Source organism: Leptodactylus fuscus, chromosome 5 (assembly GCF_031893055.1).
Source record: "Leptodactylus fuscus isolate aLepFus1 chromosome 5, aLepFus1.hap2, whole genome shotgun sequence".
Classification (NCBI taxonomy): domain Eukaryota; kingdom Metazoa; phylum Chordata; class Amphibia; order Anura; family Leptodactylidae; genus Leptodactylus; species Leptodactylus fuscus.
In genome coordinates, this window is record NC_134269.1 from 34,716,626 (window position 1) to 34,739,907 (window position 23,282).

Below are 23,282 nucleotides of genomic sequence, written 5' to 3' on the forward strand. Positions count from 1 at the left end.
GTTCCCAATATTTTTAGACTCAGGACACCCTTGAGGGAAAAAAAAACATATTCGTTGGGACACCCCTAACAAAAATTTGTTAGCAAAAGACAAAAAACATAGCTAAGTTCTATGTATAATCAATATTGGACGCTTCCAGATCCCATCCATTAACCCCATAGTGGCTGGCGTGATGTTTTCTAATAAGCCTTGTAGTTCCCAGGACTTGCCTATGCTGTAATTCCAGAGTGGAGTCTGGTTTGATTCTGTCTGATTTACTTGCACAATTAGAATTTATTGGGTATTTCCATAGAGATCTGAAATCTTAAGCATCTGTATTATAGTCCCCCGGGCTTCCATTCATGTCATCCAATTTAGTCCAACCATATAATGAAGCAAAAGAATTGCAGTTGCGAACAATGAGCATACACAGAGTATTATACAATGTTTTCCTGTTGCCTTTTGTCCTAACATTCCTGAGTCCATGCCACATGTGCCTCATGTGCCAGCCCCAATAGCCCTCTTACTACCACAAATGCCACCATGCAGTACATGTGCCTCTCAGGATCCCTCTAAAGTGACTGTACAACACCGCATGCAACACGAGCCCCAATGACAACCACAGTTGACAGCCGTTCCATCCACTGGTGACTCCCATGCCTAATACTTTTGAAACCCTTCATATTTTGAGTTTGGGTATCCTGCTTGCATGTCTTCTTATTTTCTGGGAACTGAACCCACCTGCCTTGGTTATCAGCGACTACTGTGGCCAGTTGTGCACCTGCTGTAATTGATCTCATACTTCAGAAGTAGTCAGTCTCCATTACTGATCTTCATGGCTGTTCAGACCAATCTTATTCCTGGGGTCACCATTTACATGGTTTGTAGTCTGGACATTAGGGACCTATTCTGTATCCAAGTATCATGTAGTGCAGTTGGATGACACTTGGAGTGCATTCTATGATACATTCATGCCTATGGGGCTTCTGGATCTATTCTGTTCCAATAACACCGAGCAGAATAGGACTCGCTCTATAATTATGTGTACAAAAAGAGAAAGACATGGCCGCACATCCGAACCTTATACATTGATCTAGTGCTTATTAGCAAATTTTAAATACTGAACATGAGGTTCTTAGTATACATATTGATCAATGTACATAAGCCCACTAGACACTTCACGGCGACCTCTTTATAGTGGATCCCTACTCTACTCGGCGCGGCGCTGCACAGCGACCGCCACAACCGCAACACAGCGCCCGCAGGGCGAGCGACCCAGCGGTCCGGCGACACCCCTGCCACCAGCGCCGCGCCCAGTAGAGTAGGGACCCACTATAAAGAGGTCGCCGTGAAGTGGCTAGTGGGCTTATGCACATTGATCAATATGTATACTAAGAACCTCATGTTCAGTATTTAAAATTTGCTAATAAGCACTAGATCAATGTATAAGGTTGGGATGTGCGGCCATGTCTTTCTCTTTTTGTACACACTCGCTCTATAATTATATGCGGTCGTGTGCATGGACGCATACTGTTCAACATCTAGTGTCAGGAAGCCAGTGGCTAGTTCCCCATTGTTGTTGGTTATTGGCCTGCACCTGAGATGGTGTTGGGCTACTCCACTCTTAAAGTTGCCCTGTCTTGTTACTAACTGCTTCTAGCTCTCCACATATGAAGTCTCCTGCTTTGTACATGGGGAGCCATTCAGTGTGGTCAATCCTATGGCAAATAGTTGAAGTTTAACGCTGCAAAGCAGAAATGTTGAATGCTCTTATTCCTTTCACCACGTCCACCAAGTCTAGTTCTTAGCATCTGTTAATAGTCGCTGCTCCCCTGATTCCAGCACAGTTGGAATTTTCTCTCTAGCCCTCACCATTCCTGAGCAACAAGTGCAGGTAGTTTTGATGCCTGATATGTTATTTAATCCCTGCAATGTCAGAAGGGCGGTGTCAGGAAGGGGGCGTGATCCAGAGCTCCAATCAGAAGCAGCCAGCGCAGAGTTCAGAATCACACCCCCTTCTCTGCCCTTGCCTGGCACCGCCCTCCTGATAGTGCAGAGACTAAATAGTATATCAGGCACCAAAATTGTTCAGGAATGATTGTTCAGGAATGGTGGGGGCTAGAGTAAAAATTCCAACTGTGCCAGAATCAGTGGAGCAGCCTGTATTAATTGATGGAAAGAGCTGGACTTGTTGGAGGAGGCGAAAGGTTCCCTTTAAACCTTCCTACCACTCACCTGCACAATTATAGTCTTCAGCCTTACATTACATTTATTGGCCATACCGAGCGTGTCTGGATAACACAGCTACATTCTGGCACACGGCTCCTAATCTTATACTAATATGCGGGATAATGAGGCATTCCCATTCTTCTGGTTTGGCCACACTCAGATAAACATGTTGGTTGCTTTTTAAGGGTTATGTATTCCGAAAGGTTAAGATGTTCATTGAATGTTAATGAGAAGTTACAGAGGTTGTGGTTATGGTTTATAACATGCACTTTAGTTCCCAGGAATGAGCTGGACTGCCTACAACTGGAGGCCAATGTCTGGTTTTGTTCAGTCCTTCATTCAATTAGATCTTAAGATCTTAAGTCATGAAACCTCCACTTTCCTGTAATACATGGTTATCAGCTGTGTCTACTGAATACAATGTTCTCAGGATTACCCGTCTCTTCCTTATTCTGCGCTCACAATTCTCTGGAAGTTCTTTAGGTGAAACTTTTTTTTTTTTTTTGCAATATCTATCTTCACATGGTGTATATGACTGAGGCACAGATTACATTTCCAGTAATTCCTACTTTAGTGTACGTCTTATCTACAGGTCACAGTCTCCCAGTATCGGGATATGGTTGCTGAAACCTTACAATAAGCATGTATACAGTTCATACATCACAAGATCTCAGTGACTCAGGTGGCTCTCGTAATTTGGATATTTCTATAAAATGTAGGGCTTCCCTCTAACCAGCTCACTATGGGATCCCAGTAAAGACTATTTCACTTCTCAGTAAAGCCTACGTCTCCCCACATCCTCCTGGTCAGCAGGCCTTACTATGCTGCTCAGTCCCTGCTTACAGGGTGGCCATAGGCAGCTCCCTCTCATGGCACTTAGGCTATTCTCTTAGCTCTTTTTGTACCTAGTGAAGAGCTTTGTTTTTCTCTCAATCAATCAGTCCTAAGTCCACTTTCATCACTATCTTGAGCCATCCTCACTGGGCCTCTGCAATGTTGCGGGGAGGGAGACTCCCTCTCCTCCCACATGTTGTCTCCTGTGTCCATGTTTATAGTGGCCATTCTCAGGGCACATTATGCAAAATCCAAGTACTAACCCCATCTGAGTAATCTGCTCATGTGGGGGAAACTCTAGACAATGCAAGCTATGCCATATTACCCTGCTGCAGCATCCACCACAGACCTTTCTCCGGCATGCATCCCTAGCTGGGGAATATGAGCATATCACGTGGTTTGAACACTATGGTTCTCCTCATCTCAGGCCTGGTTCACATTTGCGTTCGGGCCATACCGTTCCATTATCCACATGAAATATGCAAACTGCTCTTTTTTCTCTGCACTTTTTGTGCAGAAACCACGTGGATCCCATTATAGTCTATGGGGTCTGCGGTCCATACCATCTCGGTCTGCAAGGACTATTAAAGAGAATGGAACGAGCAGTACCGGGACATTACAGGTTTACTTTGGTAATCGCTTTTTTATGTTGATAGGTTTCCGTTCAGGGGTCCCCAAGCGGATGTGAACCCGGGCCTCAGTCTCTAGCTACTCAAGATATTCTATCTTGGTTCCTCAATCCCCATTTTATGAAGGGCTAGCGCAGGAATCCGGATTGGGCGACACACCTAAATCCACATTGCGTAACCTTCAACCATCCCCTGTATCAAGGAGCAGTCCCTTTATTTGTCCCAAACATACCTCTGTTTGCTTGTGAAATGTCTTCCATTAGTTATGTAAAGATATATACTGATAAATATACTGCATTGCTCCAGACAGTCTGCCCAGTACTTACCTGTGTAATAGCAGAGCACATACTTTGTATATGATTCTAATGATCTCCTGCTATTTCCTTCTATTAATTCCATTGTACATACTTGCCACGAGTCTCGTTTTTTGCAAAACCGCCCAGTGCACTAGCCAGTATAAAGGGTAGGCTTTCTGCTAGTTTACACTGGGCAATTTTCGGCATCAGTATGTCTTTGTAGAATTGGAGGAAATCCACACAAACACGGGGAGAACATACAAACTCCTTGCAGATGTTGTTCCTGGTGGGATTCGAACCCAGGACTCCAGCGCTGCAAGGCTGCAGTGCTAACCACTGAGCCACCGTGTTGTCCCGTGGATCTGAAAATCTGTCACAGCAAATCTGATCTGGATAATGGGGTGGTCTTGACAAAGTGGTGGTCTGCTGGAGACATTTCACTGTATATTGTTGATGGTGTAAGAAATCCTTCATGTTTTTCAGTCTCAATCAATGCCGGTGGAAGAACTTAATTGTTGTTGTATTATTAAAAATATATAAAGTTATCCTGGAAAAATACCAGTTTGGTGGCTGGAAAAATACAGAACATTCATTATATAACCACAGTTTCCTAAAGGAAAATTCCCATTAGACATCTAGGGTGAGCGTGGAGGAGTGTCAGACATGCGGACTTGACTTTAAAGGGAACCTGTCATGTTATAAATGCAGGCAGTGGGTTAAAGAACTGGAAGAGCTGAACAGGCGACATGCACATGAGCCAGGCTGGGATTAAATGACACAGATGGCACATGGATGACATTTGTGTTCTGCTGTGTCTCCATGGCCCATTCACTGGTGGATAGAAATAGGACTTATCCTGGGTTTAACACCCTAATCATGACCCTATAAACGGGACCATGAAAATACATGTTATATTTATGGGGTCAGTTTGCTAGCCATGAAGAACACAGCTAGCATACTAACAGTGCAATGTGTATGAGGTCTAATGCATAGGCTCGAGTATATACCAGTCCATAGACTGTCCATCACATGACTGTAGACTGTCTTTCATATGACCATAGACTGTCCATCACACGACCATGGTCTGTCCATCACATGACCATAGACTGTCCATCACACGACCATGGTCTGTCCATCACATGACCATAGACTGTCCATCACACGACCATGGTCTGTCCATCACATGACCATAGACTGTCCATCACACGACCATGGTCTGTCCATCACATAACCATAGACTGTCCATCACATAACCATAGACTGTCCATCACATAACCATAGACTGTCCATCACATGACCCTGGACTACCCATCACATAACCATGGACTGTCCATCACATGACATAGATTGTCCATCACATAACCATAGACTGTCCATCACATGACCCTGGACTACCCATCACATAACCATAGACTGTCCATCACATGACCCTGGACTACCCATCACATAACCATGGACTGTCCATCACATGACATAGATTGTCCATCACATAACCATAGACTGTCCATCATATGACCATAGACTGTCCATCACATGACCCTGGACTACCCATAACATAATCATAGACTGTCCATCACATGATCATAGACTGTATATCACATGACCACGGACTGCACCTCACATGACCATGGACTGATTTTTATCCCCCAGAAGGAAACCATAAAGGACAGTAAGCAGAGATAAAGACAAAAACAAAAAAACATGAATGACATACGGAAAGTCTACTGGAAAACTGTACAACTTTTCATTGTACGAGCAATAACATGTATTGGTTGAAACTGGACAACCCCTTTAAGTCCAACTTATGACAATAGGGTTCTCTGGACGTCATTCGGATCTGTTATATGATGGATCCAAAATAGCATCATGGCTTTCAGTATAAAAGCACAGATGTGAACGAAGCCTGAGAAAATCTGGTCCCAGCATATCTGCCTCTAAGTTTACTGTCAAATCATAACATTTAGAAATTGTGCTTTAAAAGCACTAAAAATTTCTCACTTCCTCAATAAAACTTATCTTTTATTGTAATATAAATATAATATGCTGAAAAAAAAAATAGTTGAGTGCTGTGAACATGATTTCCGTCTCGGTGTGCGAAGATGTTTGTGAGGATTTGTTACACGGATTATCACAGCAACAATGTAACCGTATGTTTCTATAGAATGAACTACAGACTAAGGCCCGCTTTACATCTGCGTTCAGGGTTTCGTTCATAGACTAGAATGGGTTCTTCCGAGTTTCCGTCCAAAAACTGCAGAGAAAAAAATTCTGCTTGCAGGACATTTCTCAAGTGGCATGCGGGACAGAAACCCCAAACGGAATTCAGGCACAGGGGTGAACCCAGTCTTAGGCTAGGGGCTTGTTGTCCATTTGGGGATTCTGTCCCGCATTCCACTTGAAAACTGTAGAGAGAAATGCTCTGCAAGCAGGACGTTTCTCTCTCTGTATTTTTTGGGGTAGAAAATAGGCGTACCCCATTATTGTCTATAGTTTTCGCAGGTAACTACTTTTTAAGTGGATTAGATTTCCCCAAGTGCACTCGAAGAACGAAAACCCAAACGCCAATGTGAACTTAGTGTTAGTGTGTAGCCTGGGGCTCTCCCGACTTGTGTTGCGATGCTTCGTTCCATTCTGATATTTATAGAGCACGTCCTGTAACATATCAGAATGGAGCAGAGCAATAAAAGAACCTCAGGCTGCACATTCACTTGTCAACTTGTAGATAGTCCTATAGCATAAGGCTACCTGCCCATGAACGTGTGCATGTGCTAGGTCCACGGTTGGACAACATGGATGGCACATGGATGACACCTCTCGTGCCTCCACGGGCCCATTAATTTCTTTCAATGAGCTTGAGTGGACCCGTCCTGTCCAATACACAGACCTATTATAATACACAGATACCTGTATGCGGCTATTAGTACTGTATATACCTGGTCCGTGATAATCCAGAGTGCGCCCAGTCATGTGCATGGAGCCTTAGTGTAACCAATCACCACAAACATCTTCACATCTTCACATCCTTAGTTTAAATCACTTTCATATCACTCAACAATCTTAAGGAGGAAGTGAGGAATTTTCTGTGCTTTTTATAGTCTGATTTCTAAATGCTATGACTTCCTTTCTCCTTCTCTTATTGATGTGACATCGGGGTAATTTTTGATGATTATAATAAAAAAAAATTTTTTTTTCAGACTTTTTTTTTTTTTACCGATGAACGATACGTAACAGGTTATAATATCAGATTAGTGGGGGTTCAACAACTTGCACCCCCAGCATTCTGCTGTTATTGGCACCTTGGATGCTGGAACTATACAGAAGGCTCAGTAGACTGTGTAGTACTGAAGCTCTGCCGCCATTCCAGCGAATGGGGACAAGTATTACATTTTTTTTTTTTGCTTTTATGGCACAGCACTGCTGTGCGATCCTCTAAGGAGACATTATACTGTGGGAGGGACGCTAAAGGAGCATTAAACTGTGTGGTCTACTAAGGGGGCATTATGCTTTTTGGCCCCACCAATGTACTGTGTTGGGGTCTCTAAGGGGACATTACTATGTAGACATACAGTAGATGGGGTATGGGACACCTTAAAAAATGTACATGTCCTTTTTCTATCAAGTTAGGACAGTGGTGAAAGAAAAGTAGAGGGGGGGCACTTTTGCACTGGCCCACTAATGTGTTAAAAGAGCCCGGTTTTACAATGTATGCATTGCATTTCTAAAAAAAAAAAAATCTGATTTAAAGGGATTCTATCATTATAAACTCATTTTTTCTCGATCACACAGAGGAATAGCCTTAAGAAAGGCTATTCTTCTCCTACCTTTAGAAGTCTTCTCCACGCCGCCGTTCGGTAGAAATCCCGGTTTTCGTCTGTATGCAAATTAGTTCTCTCGCAGCACTGGGGGCGTCCCCAATGCTGCAAGAGGAATCTCCAGCGCTGCCTCCATCTTCTTCAGGAACGGCCTCTCTGCGGCCATTTTCTTGTGGCCTGTGGGCATCTGCAGTCAGCTCTGCCCGAGGCCTAGAAGTTTGAACCCAGCTCCGGAAGAAGACGCGTAGTCCTATATCCTATATTATCTGTCGTATATGGCTGTCCTATATCACTTGTCCCCAGTGGCGTAACTAGGAATGGCGGGGCCCCGTGGCGAACTTTTGACATGGCCCCCCCCCCCCCAACCGACGCCGAAGACCTCGACCGATCCCCTCCTCCACACTCTATTATGTCCCTTAGTAAGCCCTGCACACAGTATTATGTTCATTAGTGGCCCCTCCACACAGTATTATCCCCCATAGTGGCCCCTGCACACAGTATTAACCCCATAGTGGCTCCTGCACACAATATTATGTCCCTTAGTGTCCCCTGCACACAGTATTATCCCCAATAGTGGCCCCTGCACACAGTATTATGTCCCATAGTGGTCCCTGCACACAGTATTATCCCCCATAGTGGCCCTGCACACAGTATTATGTCCCACTGTGGACACCCAATAAACAATTATTATACTCTGGGGTCTTTTCAGACCCCAGAGTATAATAATCGGAGACCCATGGGAATAAAAACATTAAAAATAACAGTTGCTTACCTTGTCTCCCGGCTTCTATGCTGTCGGGCCGCCGCTCTTGTCCTTCTTTAATGACGTCGGACGTCACATGACCCGGGAAGCAGGCCGGGTTCATGTGACGTCAGAGACGTCAGACAAGTATGAAGGAGGCCTGGCAGGATCGTGGAGAGGTAAGTAACAGTATTTTTTATGTTTCCTTACCACTCCCCATCCGCGGATCATTATAATCGGGGGTCTGCAAAGAATTTGTGGGGCCCGCGGTGTCACTTGCCGATCCCGGCCCAGCCAGGATCGACAAGTAAATAGGGCCCGTAACGGCCTATTAAAAAAATAAATAAATAACCCCGCAGCAGTAGTGGCTGTCACCGGCCCCCTAATGGCCCGGGCCCTGTGGCAGCCACGTCCGCTGCCTCTACGGTAGGTACGCCCCTGCTTGTCCCATATGACCGTCCTATGTCCTATATTACCTGTCCTATATGGATCTGATTCTCATTCTGATTCTTATCCCTGTATAATCCGGTCCGACTCCCTTTCCATTTCTTCTTCCTGTTTTTTTGCCCCTGGCTTCCATTTTTAGACTTTGTCAAGATAATTTTAGCTACCTCCTCCAATTCTCATGCTCCCCGGAAAATAAGATTATTTTTAGAAACTTCCTAAATATTCCCAGGGGACCTAAAAAATGTAACCTCAAAAGAAACACCATAGGAATGTAGAAGGCCAGAATGAATAGCAAGCCCTGTTAGAGCCGGCAGTGTGAATGTAATGCAGATGTTCAGCGCTGTCCTCGGGTTCCCAGAATAGTTCTGTTTTTTTGCTTTAGTTTGGGGTATTTGTTCCTAGAAAACAGACCTCAGATGCCGTCAGATTAGCAGATAACTAGAGAATGGACATGGCTGGGTTCATTCCCAGTTAGAGTTGAACGTGTGTACCGATTGTGAAACGTATTTACTATGGATGACATGAAGACAAGGGTCAGTGAGTAAGACATAGCATTTACAAGGAATTTACTATGCATAGGAGAATGCTGAGAATTGGAGATAAGGACGTTTTCCACCTAAATATATTTCTGTGTTGTCCATAGAACCTGCAGTAATGGTGATCCATCCATACTGACGTCAGGGTGCCTAGTCTACTCGGTGTATACTCTGAATTTTTAAGTATTGGTATAGGCAGTCTTGGATTGCCCCACATTGGAGCGGTTTTCTGGTTTGTGCAAAAAATTGCAACTTTTCTGCTTCTGAGATTCCTTCTCCACATCTGCAAAAAGGGGTCATGGTTGGAGTGGTCTGGGGGCAGGCTGGCACTTATGAGCTGGCCTACTTATCCCATATGGCGGTGTATGTCTTCTCATAAATGAAGCACGACCACTGCCAGCAGAGGGGCTATGCAGACTGGCAATAGTTATGTCAATGCCAGACTTCATACATCTGTCGCAGCACATCTGGCACCATGGGCCCCTAGAATGAATTTAATGGTTGGTGGGCCCTAAGCACCCTTGACCAACACTGGGTACAGGATATAACTGTGACCAGCACAAAGTTCACATACACTTTGCCAGGGTTCAGGACATTGACCTCTAAGCTCTCAACCTAAGTCATTGTGTTGTTTTTTTTTCTACTTGTAGTTGGAAGAATAACCCAAACATGCCAGAAGGTCTGCTGTATGAAGGTGTATCAGACGAACCCCTCTTTTTCTCAGGGGGCAGTGCTGCTCAGAGCTCGGTGTACCATGCGTTTGATGAACTGCTGGGAGTTCAACACCGACCTGAGAGTGGTAAGTGAGGGGGCAAACAATGGGCCCGAGCAATCCTATATAGGATGAAAAGGGATCTCCGGGAAGTATAGCTGAAATAGTATAAATAGCTATAAATGTGGTACAGATGGCTGGTTTCCAGCACTACAGCTTCTTGGGGGGTGGTGGGGGGAAATGGTTTAGTTATAGGGGTCACAGAGGTAGTCACAGTCATCTCAGAACATAAATACAATGGCCCAGATTTATTATGCCTTGTATGCAAGTTTTCTTAGGTTCACAATGTTTTGCGTAAATAGAATTTTTGCACAAATAATTGCAACTTTTTTCATTTTTGCGCCACTTTTAAAAAGGTTGGGGGGGGGGGTGACCGGGGTATGAAATCTGGCGTAAATTAAATATATGTAATGCTAGGTTTACACTAGCGTACAGGTTTCCGCATTATGTGTCCTCTTGGGGACCTGAAAAATAGTGACCCTATCTGCTCAAAAAGCGGTTACCTGTGGAATCCCACAGACCTTCTTATAAAATCGAATCTAAGTAGGGCATTGTACTGATTTTGGTTGTTCACACAGCGGATTTTCTCCTGAAGATGCGCAGCTACATGCCTCCAGCCCACAATAAATTCATCAATTGGGTTAAAGAGGCCCCCAGTCTGTCTGAGTACGTGGTCAAATCTGAGGATCCAGCTCTCCTGACAACCTTCAACCAGTGCATCTCTGCCCTCACCGAGCTCCGCTCCCTCCATATCCGCATCGTCTCTAAATATGTCAATGCAGCTGGTGCCCGGGCCAGGATGAAGAAGAACCAGGAGAATCTGGGACAAGAGCAGCAGGAGAGGGGTACTGGTGGGTCACAAGTCATGACCTTCTTAAAGAGTGTCCGTGACACCTCCAAGGAGGGAATGCTGAGGCACAGTACTCCAGGCGACCATTGATGTCCTTCTCCACCATGATTCTTCTGTATAACCATGACCACAAACCATGGTGCACCTGTTTTCCATCACACCTTGTGCTAATATATATAGATATCTGCCTCCAAATCAGCACCAAATTCCTCCCTCTGAACATTCCCTTGGTGTTCATCATCTCTATAAATGGACCTTCACATGTGTCCTTATTCCAATGAAGCCTATCATATAATGTGCCCATTCAATTATCAGTCTTACAATAATCCATGTAATATATTAAATTGACTTTCTTTTGGGTTATTATTTTTATTATTTGCTTGCATTTTAACACTTGATTTTTATCGATTTCAAGTTTCTTATATGTATACCAAGATGTAGATATAAAGAAAAGTCATTTATGGGGCATCTCTAGGCCATGGGTGCCATGGAGGGCTATTGGTGAGTGACAGAAGGCAAAGGGCTGATAATATTGTGATCTGAAACACAGATAATGGATAGATAGGTCAGATAATGGATATTTGGTAGAACAAACTCCAGGATTTGGGATTAAGGAGGTCCATCAAGTGGTTTTTCCACCATAAACGAGTCCCATTATGTGCAGGGTAAAGCAATTCCCTTCCCATTGGTGCCCCTTGTGATATCAGGGAGTGAGGGGACTAGGAGGGCGATGTCAGTCGTACCCAGGATGCGGGATTTGGACTAGACTAAAGTTGCTCCCCGCCCCCATGACTACTTATGGTAATTTATATGTGACTTTTTATGCTTTCACACTTTTATAACTTGACTTTTCTGCAATAAAAAGATTACAGAGGGGCAACAATGGAAAGGTAAGTACCTCATCCTGTACATGATGGGGTCAGTGCGTGGTGGAGAAACCATCTGACAGGTTCCCTTTAAGAGCGGGTTCACACCTGCGCCCGGTTTCCGCTTTGTGGGTTTCCGTCTTCTGCCCGAGAAAATAGACAGGAGAGGGAAACCGGCAGTCAGTGTCCGCCTGTGGGCGTCTTCTGATCTCCGTGGCGAAACCAATATTTTTTTTTAACTGGACACAAAATCCTGCATGTCCGACTTTGTGTCCGGTTAAAAAAAACTGGTTTTCCCGCGGAGAGGCAGAAGACGCTCACGGGCGGACACCTTGCAAACCCTGTCAAATGAATGGGTTTGAAAACTGACCGCCGGTTTCTGTCTCCTGTCCAGTTTCTCGGGGCAGAAGACGGAAACCTGCAAAGCGGAGATCGGGCGCAGGTGTGAACCCGCCCTAAACTGGTTTTACTGAATTAGATAAACTAAAATCAGTACCACGCGTATCCATAGGAGCCGAGGAGCAGTAGCGGGCACAACCCCAAATAACGTTGCTTATGTCAAATATCAAAATGAAGTGAATGAAGAAAAGAGAAATGTAAATCCCATCAATATATGACGTGACCTTTGCCTTCTATCACTACTTCCCGGTACTTGCAGACAGTTTTTGAAGGAACTCGCCAGGGAGGTTGTTCCTGCCATCTTGGAGAACTAAGCACAGATCTTCTGTGGATGGAGGCTTGTTCCAATCCTTTTGTCTCCTCATGTAATACCAGACAGACTGGATGATGATTTTAGGACTCCTCCTCCTCCAAAGGGTAAAATTCACAAATATTGATGGGATTTCTATTTCTCAAAATTTGCAGTTGGGCCCCCAACCATGAGGTGTTACATGTAGCACTAGTCTCATATGAAGGATTCAGTCACCAGCTCTGCCCCCCTATAGATATGCACTGGCTTGATAGGACATATATGTATTTATAGAGTGAACATATAAATTAATATGGAGACTGTAGACACGTTGTCTGCACAGTTGGTAAAGTAGGAGCACTTGGATTGTAGCCGGAGGTCCAGAGAATGTTCCCGGCCTGCTCCCACAGTGTCTCCCTGGTATAACAAAGGATAAACTGAGCCCTGGGGGACAGACTTATTACATATTCCAGCAGAGAGCTGAACATGTTGTTTCTTTGCAATTACTTGGAGTATAAGACCATATAATATCAGTTGATCCAACATGAAAAGAAATAACCAAGATCACATAGTAGCAATGATATGACACTGACATCAGTTCAGTAGTGACATTGGCTGCAGGCTAATGTGCGGGCATGAGAAGTAAGTAGATTCAAGGGTTTACGTACCATAGAGGAAGACTATGGGATTGATGTGGGACCCCTGGAGAGAGGCGGACCAGACCAACTTTACTGTGTGTCTTATTTTGATGGGTGATTCAGGGATACTGGGTGTGATCGGGGAGGGGTATCACTTAAGATGAGCTAAGGCAAAGAGCTGCTCTGGTGGACCCTTTGACCATGGACATCAACTAAATTTCTCCTGCAGTTCCCTGTTGGGTAAGTTTATAGCTGGCCGTGACCTCGTCCATTGTCAGACCCAAAGCAATTGACCAATTGCAGCATTGGATCATTACAAAATGGAGACATGCACCAACCCCTTCCATATCCCTTGTTAGATTATCCTTCTGCAATTGTACCCATGACTCAGGGACATCTATTTAGTCCAGAGGTTGTCACAGCCCCTCCCCTATTACTATCACCATTCAATGCTATTGATTTAGGCCGCACCCTGTAATGACACACCAGGGTAACATTAGAAATGTTTTTGCCGTGGTCACTGGGAATAATATTTTGGGATGTTATTCTGCTCCTTGTATTACATTCCTAGCCCTGTAATCTTGTATCGCTGGGACTTGCTTATACTGTCAGTTTCCAGTCTCGGATACCGAGCCCGGACACACGAGGTGACATTTCACAGAGATCAACAGTTTGGATCGTCTTGGATTATAAATGGCACTTAATGTCCTCCTGACACTTCTTATATACATGTCCTAAGTTTACACCTCCGTCTATAAACATCATTTCTCAGACTTGGCGTTTATATACTTGGTGTAACCTGCAGCTATTTCCGTCCCATGGGATTTTGATAGATATTTTTCTCCCGTTCCCGGATATTGGTGAAGTTTAAGGTGCTTGCACTAATAATAGTTGAGCGATGGAATGTCTCATTCCCATAAACGGGGGTGTTTTAGAGGAAATAACTGCAATTATCATTGCATCTGTGCACATCATTCCCGGGTCAGTATAGCCGGTCTATAGTGAATGTCACCATGTGGAAGTGATCATGAAATGCGCTCATGTTGACTTGCGTCTTTCCGGAAAGTATGAATGGCATGTCTCAGTGTGGCAGAGTTGTCTTGTGGCTTTAGGCTATGCTTGGTTTCCTCAGACTGGATGTTGTGCGGGATAAATCATCATGAACATGTCAAGGTTATAGGATTCCCAGAGGGATTACTACAAAAATAACAAACATGTTTTTTAAGAAATTAAAAACACAGTTTATGTACAAAGCCGACCAAATAGACCGAGAAACTAGGGCGTTCCAGCCATACAACTCCTCAAGTTCTCCTGGTCACATGACTACTGGGTTCCTCAAATCCAAGGTCCATAAATGGTTCGCCATGTTTTGTTCTCGGGTCCATAATGTCCAATACCGAGGTTAAATGGGAAGCAAAGGAGCAAATCTGAACTATGAAAGGCAGATTGTAATCCTACGTGGATCCAGGCAGAGGTCAGGGCTGGCGGCACAGATCCAAGGTTAGATAACAGAGAATTACTTGTAGGGGAGCTGCCCTAAGTAACCCGCAGGTACGGGATACTGTCTAGGAGTCTATTACAAGTGTTTAGACTTTCTTAAAGAGCCAGTACACCCTATAGGAACCTATAGGAGCCAGCAAATACAGTACAGTGGTCATAGAGAGAACATTGGTTGGCCAGGTGGTAAAACTCAACATTATCCAAACAGCCTTTCCCTCCGTCTCAGTTTCAATGCTTACAGTATTATCCTCTATATTGGTACTGAAACCCTCTCGTGATAAATATTTATTAATATGTTTAAGATGCAATTACAGGAATAAGTTTTCAGTCTTCAGACAGTGTGAGGATACAATGGGACCATTATAGGCTTGGTGATAATGGGGAATGGCTCTTAAGTCAGATTCATACAGGGTTGTCTTCTGCTGCACCTTTCGGCCTATTATTGTACCAAAGCCTTAGTCCACTGGTGGATCCTTTGACGTTCTCCTTTGTATTCCGGTTCGATCCTGGGTTGCGATACTTTTGCCTTCCGTTGCTTCTTTGATATAAACAGCCTGGCGTTCTTCATCGGTTCCAAGTATGCTGTGGTTCTGATTCCAATGTCTGGCACCAATTCCTTAGAAACTCTACAGCTGTTCCATCCTCCAGTCCTGGTGCAACTCCTTACTGAAGTGGCTGTCCAATGGTATTTGGTTGTTTTTCACATATGCCTCGATACACCCAAGTCTATAGGGGATCACTGAACCCATGTGCTCCATGCAAAACAGCTGTCGAAAAACAGCCACTTCTTCTATTGCTGGTTTATCCATCGTAGTGTGACTACAGCCCTAGTATGTCCGGCCAGCTTCTCTCTGGTATTTATGAGTTATCTGATTCATCTATTTCAAGAATTTTATTGGGTTTTAAACTTAAGGCACAGTACACATTGTTAAGGTTACACGCATGTATAACATACAATTCTAATGACCTGGGAACCGCTGGACAGGAAAGTCCATATAAGTCCAAAAAAACAAGAGGGTCCATAGACTTTGCCTCTGCACAGACTGAATGGAGGAGATTGATGCCTCATCTTATGTGTATTGTTGTCAGATGTATTCTAGATCCCGCGTCCACCTCTCTTGTTTTCTTCCATACATAGATATGTTGGGGAAATTCAATGACACGCAAGGATCTTGTAAATCTAAAAACAAGGCAAAGCTTCAAACATATCCTGTCTTTGTTACTACATGACTTACATTGCCCAGGGAAGCCGGACTTCAGAGCTGCGATCCTTGGTTTACAGTAAGGGAAAAACAGTCTGGCATTCAGACATTGCCACACGCTTGTCTGTGACCACGAAGGAATTCCATTAGAATGTAGTTCCTGTGGCATTGGGAAACCCTGGGCATTTGGATTTGTTCATGTTGTTTTTGGATTTGCCTTAGCCTACATTAGGAAGTTGTTTTTTGAGTTAGATCTTTTGGGTATTGGTCCAGTGGTCAGCAGGTTACAGATCACAGACATCATGCAATGCAGACTTTTGTACAATTTAGACATTCAGCATAAGGTCCCCTGTACAAGACCATTGCAGTATCTTTTTGTACACGATACCATAGTGTGACATTGTACTGCTGGGGCTGAGCGCTCTAGAAATGACCCTGACTGTTGAGTAAAAAATTAAATCATGCCCTGCAGATCCAGCGCAAGTTCCTTACCTTATACACCCCCCTTCCTAGCCCCCCCCATTGACTTCAGTCGCCTTTACCATGGGTACCCCTCAAGGCGCTCAGATTTCTTGCACCTCTTTTAACGTTAAGGGGCTCAATTCCCCTCAAAAAAGACACCACATCTTCCTACTGTTAAAGAAACTAAAGGCCTCCATTGTCTTCTTGCAGGAGACTCACTTTAAGACCGATAAAGTACCTAAACTCCCTACCAAATTTTTCAATCAATCTTTTCATTCCACTAGTCCACAAAATTCCTCTAAAGGTGTGTCCATCTTGATACATCGTGATGTCCCTTTCCGACTATCTGCCGTCTACTTTGACCCAGAGGGGAGAGCTATTTTTATTAAAGGACTTCTAGCATCCGATACTTTCACATTCGCGTCCATTTATGCTCCCAATAAGAAACAAGCTTCTTGGCTTATAGATACCTTGGAGACCCTCTCCACGTTTCGAGAGGGCCATCTGATAGTAGGTGGCGATTTTAACATTGCCATTAACCCCCTCCTTGACTCTACCTCCAATGTTTCTCCTTTCTCGCAACGTCTTCTCAGGCGATTGTCCCAAGCGCTGCAAAGTGTCAATTTGATTGATGTTTGGCGCTCTCTGCACCCAGGAACAAAGGATTATACTTTTTACTCCCATCCCAAAGCATCTTATCATCGCCTTGACTACATTTTTGTTTCAACGGACCTCCTTCCCCATGTTACCTCTTCCTCCATTGGGCAGATTTCTATCTCAGACCATGCCCCAGTATCAGTCTCTGTTGCCTTCCGTGATATTCCCCGCAAACAGTGGACTTGGATCCTGAACGAGTCCCTTCTTGAAGATGCACCCCTCCTCGAGGAACTAACTCAAACGCTCTCTGAGTATTTTGAGCTGAACTCGACACCAGACATATGTCCCACGATTGTGTGGGAGGCGCATAAAGCTTATATTCGCGGCACATTTATCAAACTAGCGTCGGCTCGTAAGAGAGAGAGACAAAGAGAGTTAGACTCTATCCTTACCCAGATTGCAGAGTTAGAAAGGGCTCACAAACGAACGCTAGCAGCACAATCTCTTCAACCCTTAGTAGCCCTGAGAGAAAAACTTAAAGATCTACTAAACATTAGAAACTCAAAACAGTTCCTTAATTTTCGTTCGCTTCTTTATGCCCACGGAGATAGGGGTAGTAAACTCATGTCTTCCTTAATCAAAAAGTCTAAGTCCAAATCGTTCATCTCGGCGGTTAAATCCCCGACTGGATCACGTGTGACCTCGACCCCAGATATAGCGTCGTCTTTTGTCCATTTCTATTCAGCTCTTTACAATTTACGTGACTCCCCCTCCACAGTATCTGACTCGACTAAGAATGCACTGACTAGTGCCTTCCTGGCTTCCCTGAACTTACCTTCCCTTTCTCCCTCAGACGTAGAATCCTTGGTAGCGCCAGTTACGATTAGTGAACTGAATTCTGTGATCCATAGCTTCCCTACCGGCAAAAGTCCTGGTCCTGATGGATTCCCTTTAGCCTATTACAAAAAGTTTATTAATATACTATCCCCCCAATTCTCCCGTGTTTGCAACAAATTGTTTGATGGAGGTACCCTCCACACTCAGGCACAAGAAGCATACATCACCCTTATCCCCAAAGAAGGGAAGGACCCGTTACAGTGTGGAAGCTACCGCCCTATATCACTTTTGAACGTCGACCTGAAAATCTGGGCAAAATTATTGGCCCTTCGCCTACGCCCATTCCTCCCTTCTCTTGTTCAGGATGACCAGGCTGGTTTCGTCTCTGGCAGGGAAGGCAAGGACAACACGGCTAAATTGCTCCCCCTACTTGAGAAAGTCAAAAACTCTAAGACCCCCCTCATTCTCCTAAGTGTAGACGCCGAGAAGGCGTTTGATCGTGTCGATTGGGATTTTATGCGATCCACCTTAGTCAAATTTGGTTTCCCTACAGCCTTCATTTCAGCCGTCTTTTCGATGTATGCTAGGTCCCACGCTAAATTAAAAATTAATGGCATCCTTTCTGATACTTTCTATATCTCAAACGGCACTCGCCAAGGATGCCCTCTTTCCCCCTCCCTCTTCATTCTAGTCCTTGAGACCCTTCTCCAGGCGGTTCGTCAAAACACTCTGATACATGGGATCTCAGTGCGTGGACACTCTTTTAAAGTTACTGCGTTTGCGGATGACGTCTTATTTATCATCTCCAATCCCGCAACTGGCCTCCCGCACTTGACTGACCTCTTGCTCAGATTTGGCGTCCTTTCTCGCTACAAGGCGAACCTTACGAAATCTGAGGTTTTGGCTTTTAATCTTTCTCCCCGTCTCAAATCAGAATTACAAACCACCACCCCCTATCACTGGGCTTCCTCGTCCATTAAATACCTTGGCATATATTTAACGACCAACTTAGACGATTTGTACCGTCTAAATTTTCCGCCCCTTCTCCAAGAGATAGAAAAGGATTTTAAAGATTATGCTCACCTCCCCTTATCATGGTTTGGGAGGAAAAACCTAATCCAAACCTATATAGTCCCCAAAATCCTTTATAAGATGTTCATGCTCCCAATCCACATCCCCATACAGTTTTTTGCGATGCTTCACGCCTTTTTACTAGATTCATTTGGAGAGGGAAGACACCAAGGCTATCCTGGTCCCTTCTCACAAAACCTAAATCTGCGGGAGGCATCGGTCTTCCTGACCTTTCTTGTTATTACGCCGCCATCCAACTAGGATGGTGGTCTAACCTCCTCTTCCCACTGCAACCCACGACCCTAGAGTCGAACAGAACCACCTTAGCCACTTTATGGATCCCACCGACTAGGCCCCGGACTGCTGCGCATAGTTCCCTGATCTTGCGCGGCGCGATCGAAACGTGGAGGACTCTGTCTCAGTCGCTAGCACCATCCCCTTCTCCATTACTTCCTGTAGGTCTGCTACCCAACCTCCTGAAGTTGGATATTACAGAAGATGACAGTCTCTGGACGCTCCTGATGGACATAACGTTGGCGGATATTGCCTCGAACGAACAAACCTTATCCTGGGAAAAATGCGCGTCTCACCTTTCCGAAAAGAAACTCTCCTTCTTGCTACTAGAGCGCGTTCGTTCTCTCATTAATAAATTTAACTCCGTCATGAGAGTTCGTACATCTCACACCCTGTTTGAAAAGGCCATTCTCTCCAAAACGAAAATGCTGAGGAAAACCTCGATTCTCCTGCATCGTTACGTCACCCCACTTAGCCCCTCTAAACCGACCTTCCTCACCAGCTGGGAGATTGACCTGGGCATTTCTCTTACTGAGGAGGAAGTACAGTGTACCCTTAGACAATCCCATGGCCCCTCACCATGTATCCGTCTTCAAGAGTGCCATTTTAAACTCTTGTCACGATGGTACCGTACGCCTGATTGGCTGTTCCAGAAAAAACTGTCCCCCTCTGATATATGCTGGTGATGCAAATCAGAATCCGGCACATATCTTCACATCTGGTGGACTTGCCCCCTGATCAAAGACTATTGGATATCCATCCAAAACCACATGAGAAATATTCTCAAACGGCAGATTACTCTGTCGCCCCCAACAATCTTTCTCTCACTCCCTTCCCCCTCTTTTAAACCGCATAAAGACATCTTGGCCAACTTCCTTCTCTTGGCCGCTAAATCCCTCATACCTAGATTCTGGCTTCAGGTATCCTCCCCTCCCATATCACTCTGGTGGGAAAAAGTACGAGAAATCTCACGTTTTGAAGCGCTACTGCACAAATCAAGAAGGAACTACGAATCCTACCTGAAGACTTGGACACCTTTGCTTAAGTATCTAGACTCTCAGTAGTCGCTTCTGGCTACCTTATCACCTCATCCCTCCACCCCTTGCCTGGATCTGCAGATGGCGGTTTGCTGCTCTGCCTCTTTGCAACCCCACTCAGCTCTTCTCCCCATGTCCCTGATTATCTTCCCTTTACTAATATACCCCCTCGTCTTTTTGCTTTCTTCCCTCATCCCACCACTTTGCTTCCTCTTGATTTTCTGCTTCACCTCTCTCTCTTCCCCCGCTCCCCCATTCCCCCTCCCCACTCCTACACCTCCCCCCCCACTCTTCCTGCCTCCTTCCCCTCCCCCCCTCTCTTCCATACGCTTTCTCCTTCCTTCCTCTCCTCTCCCCCCCCCCCGTTTCTTCATTCCGCCCATATTATAGTTGTGGCTACTTTTTTTCGGGTTACACTATTGTCACTCCCCCTTACGCAACCCCTTCTCTCACCTCCCTCTCTCTTGTAGAAGGAGCCATACTCCAAAGACAGTCGAGAATATTTAAACAACTGACTCTGGAGAGAATCCCTTAGTCTGAGTCTACTGGTTCTTCTATACTCAATGATTTTCTCATCTTAATGACTTCTGTCTGTTTATATCCAATGTTTCTAATCATACATACCTGTTGATTAGACTCGGTGACATGACCATTTGGGTTTATAGTACCACCATATGTTATTGCTCTTTTGCCCTATCACATTGTATTTCTCTATCTTTGTTTAGTGTTATCAATGTAGGCCTTATCTATGTTGGCTTCTCAAAGCATATCTGTGTGTTATATTTGCTGTAAAAATGAAAAAATTCTAATAAAACAGTTTGAATTAAAAAAAAAAAATTAAATCATAATACAATATGGACTCTTCTCTGGGGAATAGAAATGGGTGAATTGGCTTGTACTGAGCCAGGTTCAACCCAAATATTCCCAATTGTTCAGTTTCTTACAAAACCGAACAAATGGAGATTTGGAGATTTACCTCTCTTGGGCCTCCCCGCGGCATCTACACTTTCCTGTTGACGTCCGATGCTGTTCTTGACATCATTGGCCCCGGCTCAATGTGTACATGTGACCGCTGGTTTCCAATCACATGCCTGAGGCATGATCCCCAGATTAATGACATCACAGAAGAACACTGGATGTCACCAATAGAGTGCTGAAAGTCGTAGGAAGGCCAGAAGACGTAGCGGAAGTTATACAGTCCTATGAAAAAGTTTGGGCACCCCTATTAATCTTAATCATTTTTAGTTCTAAATATTTTGGTGTTTGCAACAGCCATTTCGGTTTGATATATCTAATAACTGATGGACACAGTAATATTTCAGGATTGAAATGAGGTTTATTGTACTAACAGAAAATGTGCAATATGCATTAAACCAAAATTTGACTGGTGCAAAAGTATGGGCACCCTTATCATTTTATTGATTTGAATATTCCTAACTACTTTTTACTGACTTACTGAAGCACAAAATTGGTTTTGTAACCTCACTGAGCTTTGAACTTCATAGCCAGATCTATCCAATCATGAGAAAAGGTATTTAAGGTGGCCAATTGCAAGTTGTTCTCCTATTTGAATCTCCTCTGAAGAGTGGCATCATGGGCTACTCAAAACAACTCTCAAATGATCTGAAAACAAAGATTGTCCAACATAGTTGTTCAGGGGAAGGATACAAAAAGTTGTCTCAGAGATTTAACCTGTCAGTTTCCACTGTGAGTAACATAGTAAGGAAATGGAAGACCACAGGGACAGTTCTTGTTAAGCCCAGAAGTGGCAGGCCAAGAAAAATATCAGAAAGGCAGAGAAGAAGAATGGTGAGAACAGTCAAGGACAATCCACAGACCACCTCCAAAGAGCTGCAGCATCATCTTGCTGCAGATGGTGTCACTGTGCATCGGTCAAAAATACAGCGCACTTTGCACAAGGAGAAGCTGTATGGGAGAGTGATGAGAAAGAAGACGTTTCTGCAAGCACACCACAAACAGAGTCGCCTGAGGTATGCAGAAGCACATTTGGACAAGCCAGCTTCATTTTGGAAGAAGTTCCCGTGGACTGATGAAACAAAGATTGAGTTGTTTGGTCATACAAAAAGGCATTATGCATGGCGTCCAAAAAAAACAGCATTACAAGAAAAACACATGCTACCCACTGTAAAATTTGGTGGAGGTTCCATCATGCTTTGGGGCTGTGTGGCCAATGCCGGCACCGGGAATCTTGTTAAAGTTGAGGGTCGCATGGATTCCACTCAGTATCAGCAGATTCTTCAGAATAAAGTTCAAGAATCAGTGACGAAGTTGAAGTTACCCCGGGGATGGATATTTCAGCAAGACAATGATCCAAAACACCGCTCCAAATCGACTCAGGCATTCATGCAGAGGAACAATTACAATGTTCTGGAATGGCCATCCCAGTCCCCAGACCTGAATATCATTGAACATCTGTGGGATGATCTGAAGCGGGCTGTCCATGCTCGGCGACCATCTAACTTAACTGAACTTGAATTGTTTTGTAAAGAGGAATGGTCCAAAATACCTTCATCCAGGATCCAGGAACTGATTAAAAGCTACAGGAAGCGACTAGAGGCTGTTATCTTTGCAAAAGGAGGATCTACTAAATATTAATGTCACTTTTCTGTTGAGGTGCCCATACTTTTGCACCAGTCAAATTTTGGTTTAATGCATATTGCACATTTTCTGTTAGTACAATAAACCTCATTTCAATCCTGAAATATTACTGTGTCCATCAGTTATTAGATATATCAAACTGAAATGGCTGCTGCAAACACCAAAATATTTAGAACAAAAAATGATTAAGATTAATAGGGGTGCCCAAACTTTTTCATAGGACTGTATATGTATAAATGTTTATTTTTTACACCCAGAGTATAATAATGTCACTTTTCACTTTGACATAACTTTGGCTGTGCTAGAGAGCTAGAAATTGGATAGCTAGGTTCTTAGGAGTCCTAA

The 23,282-nt window shown here is 44.2% G+C and overlaps 2 protein-coding genes across 2 annotated transcripts in view; one reads left to right on the top strand and one right to left on the bottom strand.

Annotated features, from left to right (window-relative positions):
- Window positions 1–11,423, top strand: part of LOC142204804 (indoleamine 2,3-dioxygenase 2-like) — a 36,284-nt gene extending 24,861 nt beyond the window's left edge. Inside the window, exons 9-10 of the mRNA XM_075276128.1 lie at window positions 10,155–10,303; window positions 10,855–11,423. Of these exons, the coding sequence (XP_075132229.1) occupies window positions 10,155–10,303; window positions 10,855–11,216 (511 nt within the window). The 3' untranslated portion in view covers window positions 11,217–11,423. The remainder of the gene's footprint in view (window positions 1–10,154; window positions 10,304–10,854) is intronic.
- The window catches only part of LOC142202649 (caspase-7-like), a 436,926-nt gene that overhangs the window by 91,787 nt on the left and 321,857 nt on the right, over window positions 1–23,282 (bottom strand). The window lies entirely within an intron of this gene.